Consider the following 15,898-nt stretch of genomic DNA (forward strand, 5'->3'; position numbering starts at 1 on the left):
AAAACATATGAAACTTCCCGGCTGAAACGCCCATTTTCTCTTGATTCTGGTATGCTTGGTACTTTACCATATTCTTCTAGTACTGTAATACTCTCCAGCATTCGTCCCTGCAGCTTTCCTCCCGAACGCTGGTCTCCTGCGCGATCCCGGCTGCTCAAGTCCGTTTGGCCAGAAAATCTTCCTGGAAAAAAATCCCCAAAAAAATAAATTGGGGATTTTGGATGGAGTTTGATTCAACTGCCCTTTTTTCATTTTCTTTGGCTACAAAGCCTCCAATTGTCAAATCATTCGTTTTTCCTCTGTCATCCCTTTTGTTTCGTCTCCGCGTGGGAGGATATGGGGACATAAGAGACCTCCCCTCGTCCCTGCTGGCGCGTGTCTTTCGATTGACTTTTTTTTTTAATTCTTTCTCTCTCACTCTCTTCGCTTTCCCTCTCAAACATAAATGAGGGATCAATTGATCTGAATTGTGTATCACGACCCTGACGATTGCCGTTCGCTGTCCTTTTTCCGGGATCATAATCTGGGAGGCTTTCTTTGTTTTTTGTTTTTTTGCTTTCTTTCACGGCTATATTTCTTTTCTTTTTGGAGGGAAAGGGAAGCCGGCTATAATCCGCTTCCATGGTCTGGATATGTCGAATCCATCTGATAGGCCATGGACCGAGGAGGACAAGGTATGGAGATTCTTTAACTGGACGTGAATTTGATGCTGACCAACCAGTACACTCTACTCACTGAGATCCTCAAGAAAGCTGGATTTCCTTCCAGCTATCTAGTGCGCATGATTAAAGAATATGGTATTACTCCAAGCTGGGAGCATATTCCCCTTCCACAAGGTAATATCGTCCAATTGCCGGCCAAAGAAGGGAAAAAAAGAGAAAGAGAAAAGCTTTGCAGATCAATATCAACATGGCGCTAACACCCCGGTCCAGGTCGTTCACTCAGCTCGTGCAAAACGGCCTATCTCAATATGGTTCAGCAGCCTGTGCACCCTCCACATCCAGTGGCACCGTTTCCACCGCGATCCGATATCACCGGCCCGCCAGCCCCAATGGACCCTAGCACTATGCGCAAGCGGCCATTGTATCCTTCCGACAAACCAATCCCTCGTGCAATCCAGCCAAGGCCACCAGCCAGCACCGCCTCCTACAGCAGCGAAAGCGGAGCATCCGCCCAGCTCTCCCCAAGACTAGATACCGGCCCCGGCGAACCACCCCGTAAACGAGGACGCCCAAGCAAAGCAGAGACCGAGCGACGCAAGCTTCTAGCCGAGGCTCGCGGTGAAACTTACCCAGCCCCTCGACGGTCAGGGTCTGGCAGACTTAAAGTCCCTCCTTCACCAACCAGCCCCGCGGCAGGCCCATCGTCTACACCATGCCCGCCGGCACCCCAAGCATTCCAGGGACCCAAACCAGGCCCAGCCCCAATGCTCTACGACACTTCAGCCATGCGCTCAGCAATTCCACCAGGCCTCGGTCCCGCGTCAAACGATGAGCGCCGCGATATGTCAGCCCGTGGCATGGGCACCAACATGCGTGAACTACCCCGGCCAACAGAGATGGGCCATCCCCTCCCTTCACCACATGCCTTGCAACTAGGGCCCCCAGACGCATTCCCTAGACTCAGCAACCCAGTCGAGCGGCCTTACAGCTTCTCGGCAGACCGGTTCTCCCCGCCAGACAGTGGTCGGCGCGACTCGGTCACTAGTCGATCTGACCAGCCAGGACCGTACTCGGAAGGACGAATGAGCACGACATCAGCCGAGCAAGCTCCACGATGACCATTGATTTTGATATTTTCTTTTTCCACATCGTCATTTTCATTTTCATTTTGATCCCAGTCTGGATTATACTTTCGACTTTTGATTTCAGCCTTTGCTTTTTTTTGAGGCCCAAGCGCCATGAATGAATGATCAAGCCATTGATGAACAATAGACAGCGTTCCCGTGTTGTGTTTATTGTGCGCGGTTTTTCTCCAAGCTCTTCAAGCGACCCCCTTTCACACCTCTGACTTTCCCTCTTCGACAATTCAACACCCCCATGCATGCTTAACCCTCTCATTTCATGCCCGTGCCTGTCAACCTAGGTACTATATACCGAAGGTCAGATAGGCTATAAGATGGGAAATGCTTTTCTTTCCTTCTCTCTGTGACAGTGACCTTCATAAATCCATTGATGCGTCCACGAGTTCCCCCACGTTCGATGAAGATAACGGCTTCCATATTCTTGATATTCGGTTTCCCTATGATTGAATCTTCACGCCATTGCGCCCCCCAAATCAAGCAAGCGAGTCCTTCAACTGCTTTCCTTCTGCTCCTGCTTCCCCCTCGTCTCCTAGGCAAACACAATCTCATATTGTGAAGCCTACTCCAAGCACCATGACAAAAGACGAGACAAGACAAGACCTTTACGCCAATTGATGCCCTCCATGCCTCGCATCTTCTATTCTCTGTCTTGATTTTACGCTTTCTATCTTTCCGTTTTCTCTTTCTCCTTCTCTCTTCAGCCCAGCCCAATGTCTAGCGTGCTATGCATTTGATGACGACGACGATGCATTATGTCTACTGCTAATACATGGCGATGGCGGTTCTTTGAGCCTTTCGATTTTCTTGTCTAAGGCCTGTTTACCTTGTATTTTACTTTACTACACTTCTGATATTTGGTGACATTCTGGTTCCTGTTCTGACACTTTGCTTTTGACTTTACTGTTCATTCCATTCTATCTCGGCTTTCCTTACAGGATAATGTTCTACGTTCTTGCCCTAGTTAATAATGAATTGAGAGTATTCAATCTCACACTATCACTTCGGTCATCGTTCTTCATTATTTATTCCCATGTACCCCGGGCATGGCTTTTGTTAATATAAGCGCACTTGGAGGTCGGATCTTTACTGATATACCAACATAGTTTGTAGCCCGTATGCACTTACAAGATACTTTTACTAGTGCTTATGCACTGGAAAGCGCAGAAATACTTGACTATCAACTTCTCAGACTCAGGCAGTATTCATATTTTTACCTCACTTCGTGTGGGAAATAGAACTGCCAAGCATGTATGAATGGATGGATGGGTATTTGGCCTATTGGCGCGCTGCCACCTTGGATCCCGTCCATCCTCAGTTTGAGTGCCGTTTGATCTCAAGTTACCGGATCCCTACGGGCGATGACCTTTATTTTTATTTGATACTTTCCCAACATTGGAATCTTGGGATGATAACGACGCAAGCTTCAAAGCTGCAATGTCCGGGTTGTTTCCACATGCTCGTATACGTGCCAATACGACACATGCCGAGGTACTCTCAGAGGTTTACTACATTCGACATGTCCGCAGTGTATTTATAAGTCAAAGAAAAGATTATACAGTGAAAACAGCTGTCTCATTCGACGCCTTGAATGAAATATGCTACCTTGAAAGAAATGCTATCTCTACACAAAGAACCTAATGCTCACACAATCCTATCCAAACAACACCTTCCGCCTAGCCTGTCACTCTGCACCATCAGACTTTCCACGAACTCGATCAAGAATTCGCCGCAACTGTGCTTTGGAATCACCATTCCCCTCCGTAGCCGACACCCCCGTCGCCTCTAGAGAAGACGATTCAGGCTCGGGTATAGACTGGGATGGGACCGACAGGCGTTTCGGAGGATGAGGATGAGGCTCGCGGTTCTGCGAATAATCTTTATCTTTCCTTGCATCACCACCCTGTTCCTCTGGCTCCTCAGCCTGCCTTTTCTGCAGAATCTGCGAACGCAGAGCACTGACTGCAGTGCCGAAGCCTGATGGTGTTCTCGACAGAGGAGAAGGAGTGAAGTCGTCATCCCCCATTTGAAGATCCAACTCCTTCTCTTTGGATAGTTTCAGCACTTCGGCGCTGTTTTTCTCAACGAAGCGGGTCAGGTACACCTTCCGGCCGGTATCGCGGTATTTCAGGTTGTTCTTGATGCGGTCTAGTTCCTTCCTGTACGCCGTCTCGTAGATATTGAAATCCGCAGCGCCGGGTGATTCACTGACGAACTGTACCGGCTCGTCATCCTCCATCTGGTCAGAAGGATCCATTGAATGTCCCGGCTCTTGTAAGATGGACGCCGGCTCGTCACCGGGAACAGTGTCCTGCTGCGAGGAGCCGTTGTAGGTAGATGGTCCAATGAAGAGGTAGGGAAACTCCTCCTCCAGCGGATCACGGGCATGCCCCCTCGTCCCCTCCATGCTGCGCTTAGTTCTACTTGAGCTCGCTCGCGAAAGGGGGATATGGGGTGATGCCGACTGGGAGTGGGGTTGAGCTTCGTGGCCGACATCCGGTTGAGCCGTGGACCCCCAGCTGCGGATGGAGCTGGAGTCTTTTCGTTCGGGCTCGAACACGCCGCTGGGCATTTTGCTGTTGCTCGGGCTGTGCTCGGGCTGGGATGAAAAGCTGGCTGAATCGGTAGAACCAATAATTCCGGCATTATCTCGGAATCCGGCGAAAGGGCGCCGGGGGAAGTCCTTACGCACGTCTGAGCCATTGGATTCGTGTGTCTGTAGAGCTGCTCCGACTGTTGGGAAGGGTTCGTCTGGGTCCATTTCCATTGGTGGCTCGACGAGGAAGGCATCGTGGTCTCCGCCCAGGATGCTACCAAATGTACCTTGAATGGGAGATTGTGGTTTTGTGGGATCCGTTAGTCGTTTGAATCTTTGAACGGCTTTCATCTGCGAGCTTTGTTAATGAGCGTTCTACCAGAATGAGGAATGGCAACATACCACGGTCACGAGATGTCCCATTTTTCTTGTAATGGCCGAGTTCATCTCCTCCTCTGTCGGTGGCTCAATGATTTGCGATGTGTTCTCCTCAAATGACAGTAGAGGATCCGTCCCATTCTTCGTTACCCAGGGGTGTTCCTGTTGTATCATATCAGCATTGGCAAGCAGTGTAATTGCGATTGACTCACTCGTAAAGCAAACATGTCGATTCTTTTCTCTGGATCTTTCTCGAGAATCCGTCCTATCAGATCTTTGAATACTTCATCTGACTCATCTTCGTACACCAGGGTATCTCCCCTGATACTATCGTACAGCTCGAAGATGCTCTGCTTCTCAAAGGGCAGCCTTCCATATCGGAGACAATATAGAGTTACTCCCATGGACCAGATATCTGTCGCCCTTCCGGATACATCGCCATGTTTGGCCACGCACAGCTCTGGCGGGAGAAATGCTGGTGACCCAGCTGACTTGCCAGTGAACATGTTTGAATCTTTTTCAAACATTTCCGATACACCAAAGTCGACAACTTTCAGAATGTCGTCGTTGGTCACCAGACAGTTGTCCGGTTTTATATCCCGATGGACAATACCCTGTGAATGCAGGTACTCGATTCCCAAGATCAGATCACGGAACCAACATCGACATTGCTCGTCATCATACGGATCTGCTTTCTCTTCCAGCCCGACCTTCATGACAACACCCTTCTTGCACATTTCCATCACCATGTACAGCGAGTCCTCTGTTGGATCATCCAAGACCTCGATCAATGACACCAGGTTGTTATGGTTCAGTTTCTTCATGATTGCAATTTCCTCCTTGATCAGATATAAAGGATTCTTTGCTGTCTCAGTATCGTCACCGGAAGGATGCCGATGTAATGGCGAGTTGAAATCAGTTCCTCCCCGAATCGGACCTCGCGGTCTTCGCAGCATATGCGACTGCGCACGCTTCCTTAGTCTAGACTTGGAGAATTCTTTGACTGCCTAAATTCACAAATAGTTTATGTGATAGTTAGCATGTTCATTTCCCCAGGCTCATTTCTCGCAGGTTCGTGCTCATACATATTCATTGCCATACTGATCTGCAGCCAGATGAACAGCCCCAAACGATCCACGTCCGATCTCTTGCTTGATCACATATTGGTTGATGCGATGTTCTGCGGTACCGTCATCTTGGCTCGTATAATAGGAGGAGCGGGCGTCCAGTGTTTCCTAGTCCGCGGTATATCAGTTCTCCGAAGCTGTCATAACGGCATTGAGAGACTGACCTTCACCGGACGCCTTGATCTTGGGTTTCGTCGTCGATGCCTCGCATAACTGTCATGGGATGCAGTAGATCTAGTTGGAGATTGGCTGTCAGTATGGTAGATCATATTCAGGAAAAATCAATCTCTTGCAAGTGTTTCATAGTGAGACTCACGCAAATCTGCTCGCCTGGGGCCGCGCATCGTTCATACCCTCCAGTGAGGAGGTAGATGGTTCTGCGGAGATATCCGACATAGGGGTTGCCACATTCCGATCCATTGAAATACACTGATCACCAAGTGTTGGTAGGAGATGTGTGGGGTAATGAGGAAGTTCGAGCGGGGAATTCGACAACGTGCGGGTTGTCAGCCTTACGAGGCCCCCTTTGGCAAGGATTGGACACAAGCGGATAGAATAAAGGATACTAAGCCCTATGTGAAATTTAAGAAAATCCAGTCAAATCGGGAACCCCGAAGAAATTCCAGGCAGCTCCTTTTCTGATATGGGCCTTTTGTTATCGATACCGAACTAATTTCACCGCCCGTCGGCCTTCGGAACTCCCCTGAACATCAACAACAACTTGTTTCAGGTCACATATACACTATGGTCGTCTACTCGTTCTACATCTTTGATCGGCACGGTAAAAAAAAAAATCTCCTGTTATATAAATTATCTTCATATACTAACTTCATCTAGCGGAATGCATTTACAAGCGTCGGTGGCTTCCGCGCCCGACCTCCACCGTGGGGAAGTCGCGGTCTGATACTGTCTCCGGCGCAGCACCGACCGGTCTCGGCCAGACAGTGCGATCGACAGACGACGATTCGAAGCTGGTATTCGGCACAGTCTTCTCGCTGCGGAATATGGTGCGCAAGCTAGGAGGCGAAGATGACAAGTAAGGCTGCCCCTGAAGGCCGGACAGGACCTGCTTGCTGGGCCTTGAATGTACGGGCAAAGCCGATGCTAACCTAACCAGCTTCGTGTCATTCACCACCAGCCAGTACAAGCTTCACTACTACGAGACGCCAACGAATACCAAGTTCGTCATGCTGACGGACCTCAAGAGTCCTAGCATGCGTATCGCGCTGCAACAGATCTATATCAATCTGTTTGTGGAATACGGTTCGTGTTGTTTATTGATCTGGCTTGCCGGGTTCGGGCAGTGCTAACTCGGTTCGGTCTGTTTAGTGGTTAAGAACCCCCTTTCTCCGACCGAGCATCCCGGCGGTGTGGGCGTGAACAACGAGCTATTCGAGGAATCGTTGGAGCAGTTTGTGGTACGTGCATTATAGTTCTGGCATTCTGCCTTGGTTGTTGACTTGGCGTTCTGATCTGGTAGCAGACTCGTGTCCTGTCATGATATGGAATTGGCCATCCCTAGGAATCTGGAGGTCAGTTCGCGCGAGCAAGTCCACGTAAGGAAGGGGAAAACGAGAGGATCTCACCGCTCGGACCTATTGAGGCTATCATATACAAATCTGGTATTTCGAAGACGCAAGAGCGGCATAGCTGCAACCGAGCGCACACCGCAGCGGACTCGCCCGTTGTCAAGCACACTGTTCTACGGGCACCTGCATGCGACGGCACATTTTGGCGAGAAAAAAATATTACCGGGGCACAGCACCGAAGCCAAGCACAGCACGACAAGGTTATCCATACCGCCTTTTCATGTGAGGCTGCCATTCAATGAGACCGATTTCCTTCCCACGTGGCATCCCCAGCGCCGCTAGTACGCTGAATGCCGGGGAAATTACGGTGCGGAGTGTCCGGGGGCCGGCCCGCAAATAGCTCAGCTTCTTCATATTAGGCGCTATCGACCAGGAACGCTGAACAGAGCTATTTTTCACTGGTGTTCGGGAAGAGTCGGAAGAATCCATTACTGCTGGTATAACGCAATATCCATGCGGATTGTCTCACTATAGGTGCAATATCAAGTTTCCGGCCTTAGTATACCTGTTTATAGTAAACATGGGGTATGTTGTATAGGACAAAAAAAATGCCGCAACCACCAACAACGCCATGAAAAAAAACAAAACCTATACTAGATCCGGGTCTAGAACGCTAATCATACCCTTATTCCAAACAGCTATAGCCAAGCAGTACCGCCAAGAACCAGCTTTCCCAACCGGCCAAGCATGGCTCGTGCGTCTACTTCTATATGGAGGCACCCGACAAGCCGATAGGTGTAGACTCGAGAATAATACGACAATAATTGGATCTTGCAATTGCTTTTTCTACCTGCCCCATAAAGAAAAAGCAAAGCTCAATGCATATTGCAACGCTAGAAAAAACAAGATACCCACAGACAGCTCTCAGCTTCAGGTCAGATCGCCCACATCCTGCATCATGCATGACTTGGCTAAAGCACAGACGTCCACATATACAGGTTTAGCACAACGTACCTCCACAGCGGGATAACAGATGCTAACGAAAGACAAGCTCCGTCCCTTCTATTCGGGCTTTTTTACTCCATAGTGCATATATGTACATGGGATATGTACGGAGGAGTTACTAGTGCATACCCGGCACGTGCATACACACACAAAGAATAAAACAATTTGATGTCGCAGCTTATCTCAAACTCGGGCCATCCCAAGGTTCAACAACGTCAGATAGGTGTCGCAATGCAAAGCGACCAATCCTATAACCTCACGGCTGTGTGTCTCTTCCTGCAACCGCAAACTGGCGGTCAAGCATGCACCGGCTTGAATCGGAACTTGGGTTGCAGCCGATGTTGGGTGGCTTTGTGGTTGTTTTTACATTAAAGTAAACATGTGAACTGACGCAGAGTTCCCGTGAACTGTCTCGACCCCCTACCCCATGGGCATGGGTTTTATTGGATAGATGTGATCTCCAAGATCGTCGCTTACCCAAAGACTTGTCACCAAGTATGCCACGATGACTACTAGTCAACTTGGGATCAACCGCATCTAAGAGTTCGTATACGCATGCAGAACAGCAGTGAATCAGCGTTCCCTGAATCCTTCGGGAGAGGAACTGGACTTTCTGTGCTGCATCAGGCCTCCGATTGTATTATAAATGTGCGTAATGGTAACTCAGGAGATTGGATAGCGGATTATTTGGCTTCTGCATTGGGGTAAAGAACCGATTCACGGCGGAGGCCTGGTTAGATTTTGTTTCCGACCTTGGAAATAGCTGACCCTCATAGTTTCTGTTATATTGCTGCCTATCAAAAGTGGACTTTAGGGTCAATGGAGATGTGGAAAGTAATCATTTGAGACACTCATATGGCTAGGGGGGCAAAGTACTGTACTCGAGAGTGAATTTCATTCTGAAAGAACGGTCTATATGAAGCTAAATGCATGTCTAACCCACAATGGGCTTCGACCTTATGATTTATTGGAACTATCTAGTTCGTCTTGCCCTTTGTCTGGGTATATGTAGGGACCTCTAACCAGGGAAATAGGGAAATACTTCTCAAAAAGAACCCTAATAAAGAGATCCAACATGGAATAACCACGGTAGAACCATGCCTAAAGAAGTAATTAACCATCTCTCAAGTTCAAATTTACCTACTTATAGAGTACGTGCAAATGTGAGGTACTGTGAGGTAGGAACTGGCTGGAATTTTGGGGGAAGAGGGGTAGTGTTGAATAGCTGTATTTTGTAGAAGTACATGCCTCGGGATAGGTGCATATAACATTGATATCGAAGGCTTGGTACATTCGTATATTGCACTCCGTACATCTGCCTATCTACCTACATGCATACATGCATACTCCGTAGTGCATAGTGTGGGAAATTAAGATGGGTTTCTCTTAGCGTTGTGATTGGCGCGTGAAAATCCCTCGTAGTTATTAGTGCTGGATACGGAAGCTTGTGTGAGAAAGTGGACTTGCTGTTTTTTTTTTTCCTCTTTTGCGTTACCTGTCAGATTGAGTTGTTATTTTCAGCTTTATTCTTTCTCTGCAGCGAATGTCTTATTCTATTATTCTTTAGTCCTGTGCCGAGGTCAGTACTAACCTTGGAACCGGGCTTATTCGGAAATCAACAGTAATCCGGGGTAAAATGAGCATTGAACCTTGGAATAACATTGAGTATACCGCTAGGTACTACTCTGTACTAGCTCCGAAACAAAGCCCAGGTTTAATGCGAGGCTCGTACTAGCACTCCGTATGGGAGTCCTACTCCCCACAGACACACCAGGATTTGAATAGACGGTGAACATTTCGCATTCCACATTCTCAAGTAATAAGACTGGACGTATTCCCATGCAGAGGTGATAGGGCCAAGAAAGAGCGATATATTCTATCCAATCCTTTTCAATTGCATAAGACAATATTAGTCAACCTGCACCACGTCTATCTCAAATGCCGTCATCTGTCCGAATGACGCTACCTAGATAGCGGAAAACTAGTGTTGGTCTCTATTTTATTCCCCTATAACGTATTAGAGCATTATGTACGTTGTACATCGCTGCGGGGACTCCATCGCACAGAGACCCCACGCGGTTTCCACGACCCCGATAGAGAGATGTGCATGATTGACCGACTATTATTACGTAGCAGCGATCGTCTAGCGATCACAGGAACTTGCGTCGATAAACGGGGGTTTCTGGTTTCGGGATGATCAGGTTGACCAGCTGGACGTTGGTAGTAGCGAGAGTGAGCACGGGTATAAACGGAGGAATCCGACAATTGGTTGAAAGGGGATTTAGGATTTACGAGGACAGTGTCCCTTTGAGAAACTGGGGATTTACCTAGGTACCTGTATTCGATTTAGCAGGGTTTCATAGCTCGGATGACATACGGAATACTGTGTTTATATTGGTGCATCATACAGTAAGGATGGTATGACCTTGGCTACTATAACTATGCTACAACTATGCTCAAAAATGATGATTCCCCCACCTACTATATAGAGTAATAAAGCACGTCTGAAATATTCACATTATATGCTCCGGCTAATAGATCAACAGGATTTCCCCCCAATTAGACCGGATGAATGGATCCTAATAGCTTTGGAGAAGTACGGAGTACCCCTCAACTTCATACATACCAAGGTAGTCCACCTCGGGACGACAACAACCGCCACACAGTGCACCCAGCGCGTCGGCTTGGTGCGGGGCCTGATCGAATCACAGCTGGGCTTCGTTGTGCAGACTGCACAGCCTCACTCCTTTGATGTGGTGGCGGCCACTATCAAAGCTACTTTCCCCTCCGTATTTTCTAATATTCTAATATTCTGATATTTTAGCGACGTCCGTGTACAATTAGCGATGGGCATAGTATACGTAGTATACTTATAATATGCAAAGACGTCAATCAACGTCATTAATACTAAGATAAGATAATACCCGTATGTATTGCTCTTGAAGACTCGGGAGAGACCCAGTTCTACTAGTTAGTAGGGTTCCAGAAAAAAAAAATTCTGTACTTTCATTACTTATTATATTAATTACTCTGGATTACTTCAATGTTTCATTACCATTAAATCTCTCACCAAAAAATAGTATTATTAAAGCCTCGGAACGGACCTCGGGACTCCTTTCCATCTGGTCTATTCTGTATATGAAAATGTACATGCGCCACTTTTTATTTGAATGTGTACAAAATATATCCTACAATAGTACAAACATATCTAGATGTATCTAGGCATGTCAGGTATCACAACGCCGGAGTCGCCGTATGCAGTATGTAGCCCTATAGGTCAAGACCAAAATCACGCCCTGGAAGCCCTGGTCCTGGGAAAGCCCTCCAGGGCTGGAGCATTTGCGAGCATTAATAATCTTCGAGAGTAACCTGTACCGTTGCAGTGCCCACATTTTCCCTCTCGATATGGAGTTATTTCATTTTTTTCCATTTTTTCTTATGAATTTTATAATTTTTTTTAATGGGTTTAACTATGTAATATATTACCATACACCAAAAAGGATTTCCCCCGGTGGTATTTCAAGGTCTCTAGCATCGCCAAATTTATCCCACTTATTTCCCACTTGCTTCTCCTTCTTTTTATTTTATTTTTCCTCTCTTCTATCGCTTGTCTATATACCCCAGGGGCCCCCTCCTTGCCAGAGGGCATCGTTTTGGTGTGCGGTACTTTCAATATTTTCATATCTCTTTGTGTCGTCACCTTTTGCCCTTGTTGCCTCAGGCCATCAATATTAGGCCACCTACTTATTTTTTTCTCGCCTCCTCTCACTTCTCTTTATCCTTACCATTAAGATTGTTTCGATTCGCCGCGGCTTCGTACAAGCTGTAGAAGCTTGTCTTCCAATTTGGGGACGGAGAATTTTGTGTCCCACCCCTCATTCTTCCAATCTTCATCTGTCGATCCACCGCACATGACTCCACCTTCCCCTTCACCTGTGCCTTCCGCAGTCTCTTCCGCCGCAGCTTCACAACACTCACATGATCCTCGTGATGGAGATGCTTCGGTAACACGAGCCCTTGCGGGCATGAATCTGGCTGCCCACGCAAACGGGGAGGCCCTTCCTCCCCCGGCATCTCCCGCCGCCAAACCGACTAGATCTACTATGGCCGCGCGCCTCACACGCATGTTCTCCAGCACGGGGAAAAACACACCACCCAGAGAGAATAACGACGTTCCTCGTGACCTATCCGACAGTAGCTTGGAGAGTATCCAGCCTCTCAACGGCAGGACCTCGAAGCCATCATCTCGACCCGCCTCCAGACCACCTTCTAGACCTCCCTCAAGAGGAGAGAATTCTCGAACACCATCACGAAACCCATCACTCAGGAGCGAACCTGTGGAGAAGCACGACAAGAAGAAGATGGATGATAAAAAGAAGATGGAGCTTCCGTCCACAAGCGATTTGAAGTACTGACGGAAGCTCTCGGCAACCACTCACATAACCTCAGAAGTGCTAGACGGCAAGAGAAACTCACCGATCTACTGCGGGACATGATGGGTGGCCGGAAAAAGGACGACCAGGTGGATGAGCAACAGCTCTCGCTGATGTCGACTTGGATTGATCAGTTCAAGACGGAACGTGATAAGCTGGCTGCTGATAAGAAGGGTGGCCCGAATGCCACTGCTTCTCTGGTTGACAAGTACGGCAAGTGTCAGGAGATTGTGGGTCGCGGTGCTTTCGGTATCGTGCGCATCTCGCACAAGGTCGACCCTCAAGATTCCAAATGTGAACAGCTGTATGCTGTCAAGGAGTTCCGCCGCCGGCCCCAAGAAACGACCAAGAAGTATCAAAAACGACTGACTTCTGAATTTTGCATCTCGTCGTCACTTCGTCACCCGAACGTCATTCACACTTTGGACCTCTTGCAAGATGCCAAGGGAGATTACTGTGAAGTCATGGAATACTGCGCTGGTGGCGATCTGTACACCCTGGTCCTTGCTGCCGGCAAGTTAGAAGTCGCCGAAGCCGACTGCTTTTTCAAGCAGTTGATGCGGGGTGTCGAGTATATGCACGAAATGGGTGTCGCACACCGCGACCTTAAGCCCGAGAATTTGCTTTTGACCACTCACGGAGCACTCAAGATCACCGATTTTGGTAACGGTGAATGCTTCCGTATGGCCTGGGAGAAGGAAGCCCATATGACCGCCGGGCTCTGCGGTTCCGCTCCCTATATCGCCCCGGAGGAATACGTGGAGAGGGAATTTGATCCCCGAGCGGTTGATCTCTGGGCGACTGGAGTGATCTACATGGCCATGCGCACTGGGCGGCATCTTTGGCGCGTGGCGCGCAAGGATGAAGATGAATTTTACCAGCGGTACCTAGACGGTCGCAAACATGAGGATGGATACGCTCCCATTGAGACGTTACATCGAGTAAGAACAGCTAATCCCCCTCCTGCGGCTGCAGGGCAAAGACTTATGACTTCTCAGGCTCGTTGTCGCAACGTGATCTACTCCATCCTTGATCCCAATCCTTCTCGCCGCATCAATGCCTCACAGGTCCTCAAATCCGAATGGGTTCGCCAGATCAAGCTGTGTAAGGCTGGCGAGGAAGGGTTCTGATCGTATCAACAAAAATTTCAGGTTACGAGGTCACAGGCCCGCTCCTTAAGGTTTTGATGTGACTGAAACTATCCTTTTCCATTTGCATCACAGGGTGGTTATTTATCATAGACCCATTCAAAGAGAGGCTTACTGATTTTTATCCTTTGAATGCTCCCAAACTAGAAGGAGGCCCCTTACGAAGGTTCTTTTTTTTTGCCTTTTATTTTCGTTCTATCCCTGTTTGTTGGCTCTGGCGCATTCACAGTGTATCCCTCCAGCCTCTTCAGCCTGTGCTCTATTACATCCATCTTTTAGCTTGTCTTTATGCCTGGATCTTCATGTCTTCAACGTCAATGCAACGAAGAATCATGACCCTTTTTCTCTTTCGATCCGGTTTTCTTTTACAGTCTTTCGGAGTTTTATCTCGTCCGGTCTTTTTTCGCGTTTTGGGTTTTCGGCAGATACCTTGAAGTTTTTACGGCGTTGGCGGGAAATATCCCCTTTGAACTTCTTCTTCCCTTGTACCACTATGACGAGCCCAGCTTTAGCGGGCGAATATGGACATTCTCCCTTGGGTCCCGAGTTCTGTTTCTGATCAATATGATGGTAGGCAGAGGCTCTTCTGCCCGCAAAATAGGAACAGGAACAGGAATCGATGCCGAAGTTGGATGCCCTTGACTGGAGGCTGTCTGAACCTTTTTTTTTCTCGCTTTGGCTTTACCCCTCGGTTCAACCTCGAATTCTAGTACATATTACCGATGCTTTTTGTATATATGGCTTAGGCATTTTGATTTTCTGTTACACTGACTTGCTTCCGCGTAGCAACGCGCCCGTCGATTATCCGAGCATACCAGGTTCATCCTAAGATCTCATTTCCCCTCTTAAAACTACAAGGCACCCTCTGCTCAACTTCCAAGTTCACAGTCTACAACCCCCAAAATACTATGACATCAACTGGAAGATCGGCGCCTTCGACCTAATGCAAGTTCTACAAGTGTCACCGAGACGATCAGCACGGTGCAGTAGTAAATTAGTTCCGATATATTCCAACACCTCAGGACCAGTGATATCATTCAACCTGGAGGTATTTTCCGATTAACGATAATCATCCAAGCACCTCCATACGCTAGCAAGGGAAAAAAAGCAAGAAGCCCCAGCGGTCTGATGCAATCGAATGTGTCATATCCCAGATTAGTGCAGTCTAGTTATTCACATTATTCGCATATGCATCTTCTGCCTTTTAATTACTACACATACCTTAGGTCTGTACTCCGTACGAAACTTGGTAATACCGAACATATGCAGCTAAAGACATGGATCCGAACTCTGCAACTTCCTTCACCCAATCCCAACCAACCCGAAAAGGGACCCCGACTACGGAGTAAAGCTCGAACAGTCTCAAGTTTGCATTTATTCACACTTGGCACTATCATACATTTATCTGCCAAGGACTGCACATGACTCAATTACTTAGGCATCAACATTACAGCCTGGGCGAAGTGGATAAGAGGAATACCTCAATATGCACATGCCATGCAGTGTTGCGGCGGATGCAAGACCCAGCCCTACACATGTATGCTAGTATTTAAGGGGAAAGGGGCAACTATGTTAAAATGGGGTTATCTCTCTGGATTGCTCCGTACTCTACTAGCGTTAAGTGGCTATATACACCTGGTTTGAGGAATGTCACAACCACAATACCTATGAACAACGTTTCAATTTGTACCTTGGCATGATTTACTTAGTATTACCAGTCCCTGTATGTTTTGCAGGAAGAAGAAAAAAAAACCCTCGAACAGACCTGAATAATGCAACGTTTGATGTGGGTACTTTGTGAACTCCAGCCCTACCAAACATGACGTAGCCGCATCCGGAAAAGAAATATGACATAAGCATAAGCCCTCATGCACAGCCACACAAAACTGTAAGGCAGAGTCGGCTGTCCTTGGCATTGGGTTCGCGACCTTTACGACTTAC

At 47.9% G+C, this 15,898-nt stretch overlaps 5 protein-coding genes across 5 annotated transcripts; 4 read left to right on the top strand and 1 right to left on the bottom strand.

Moving 5' to 3' along the window:
* Positions 1–632: 632 nt before the first annotated feature.
* N7519_009545 (putative AT DNA binding protein) lies at positions 633–1,780 on the top strand (the record flags this gene model as incomplete). Its single annotated transcript, XM_057296318.1, has 3 exons — positions 633–674; positions 722–836; positions 933–1,780. The coding sequence occupies 3 exons, from the start codon at positions 633–635 to the stop codon at positions 1,778–1,780; spliced, it is 1,005 nt and encodes a 334-aa protein (XP_057144200.1).
* A 1,705-nt stretch (positions 1,781–3,485) lies between these two features.
* Positions 3,486–6,262, bottom strand: N7519_009546 (serine/threonine-protein kinase; the record flags this gene model as incomplete). Its single annotated transcript, XM_057296319.1, has 6 exons — positions 3,486–4,688; positions 4,740–4,877; positions 4,928–5,722; positions 5,801–5,950; positions 6,007–6,091; positions 6,159–6,262. 6 exons carry the CDS (start codon positions 6,260–6,262, stop codon positions 3,486–3,488), a joined length of 2,475 nt encoding a protein of 824 aa, XP_057144201.1.
* Positions 6,263–6,586: 324 nt separating this feature from the next.
* Positions 6,587–7,343, top strand: N7519_009547 (TRAPP subunit BET5; the record flags this gene model as incomplete). The annotated part of the gene is made up of 5 exons (XM_057296320.1): positions 6,587–6,623; positions 6,680–6,878; positions 6,960–7,105; positions 7,172–7,260; positions 7,326–7,343. The coding sequence occupies 5 exons, from the start codon at positions 6,587–6,589 to the stop codon at positions 7,341–7,343; spliced, it is 489 nt and encodes a 162-aa protein (XP_057144202.1).
* A 4,944-nt stretch (positions 7,344–12,287) lies between these two features.
* On the top strand, positions 12,288–12,791 carry N7519_009548 (uncharacterized protein; the record flags this gene model as incomplete). Its single annotated transcript, XM_057296321.1, has 1 exon — positions 12,288–12,791. The coding sequence occupies one exon, from the start codon at positions 12,288–12,290 to the stop codon at positions 12,789–12,791; it is 504 nt and encodes a 167-aa protein (XP_057144203.1).
* A 77-nt stretch (positions 12,792–12,868) lies between these two features.
* On the top strand, positions 12,869–13,939 carry N7519_009549 (serine/threonine-protein kinase; the record flags this gene model as incomplete). The annotated part of the gene is made up of 2 exons (XM_057296322.1): positions 12,869–13,750; positions 13,808–13,939. 2 exons carry the CDS (start codon positions 12,869–12,871, stop codon positions 13,937–13,939), a joined length of 1,014 nt encoding a protein of 337 aa, XP_057144204.1.
* Between the last annotated feature and the right edge of the window lie 1,959 nt (positions 13,940–15,898).

This window comes from Penicillium mononematosum (assembly GCF_028829835.1).
Source record: "Penicillium mononematosum strain IBT 11891 chromosome Unknown utg000005l:1.0-9366267.0:1.0-9372171.0, whole genome shotgun sequence".
Lineage (NCBI taxonomy): Eukaryota > Fungi > Ascomycota > Eurotiomycetes > Eurotiales > Aspergillaceae > Penicillium > Penicillium mononematosum.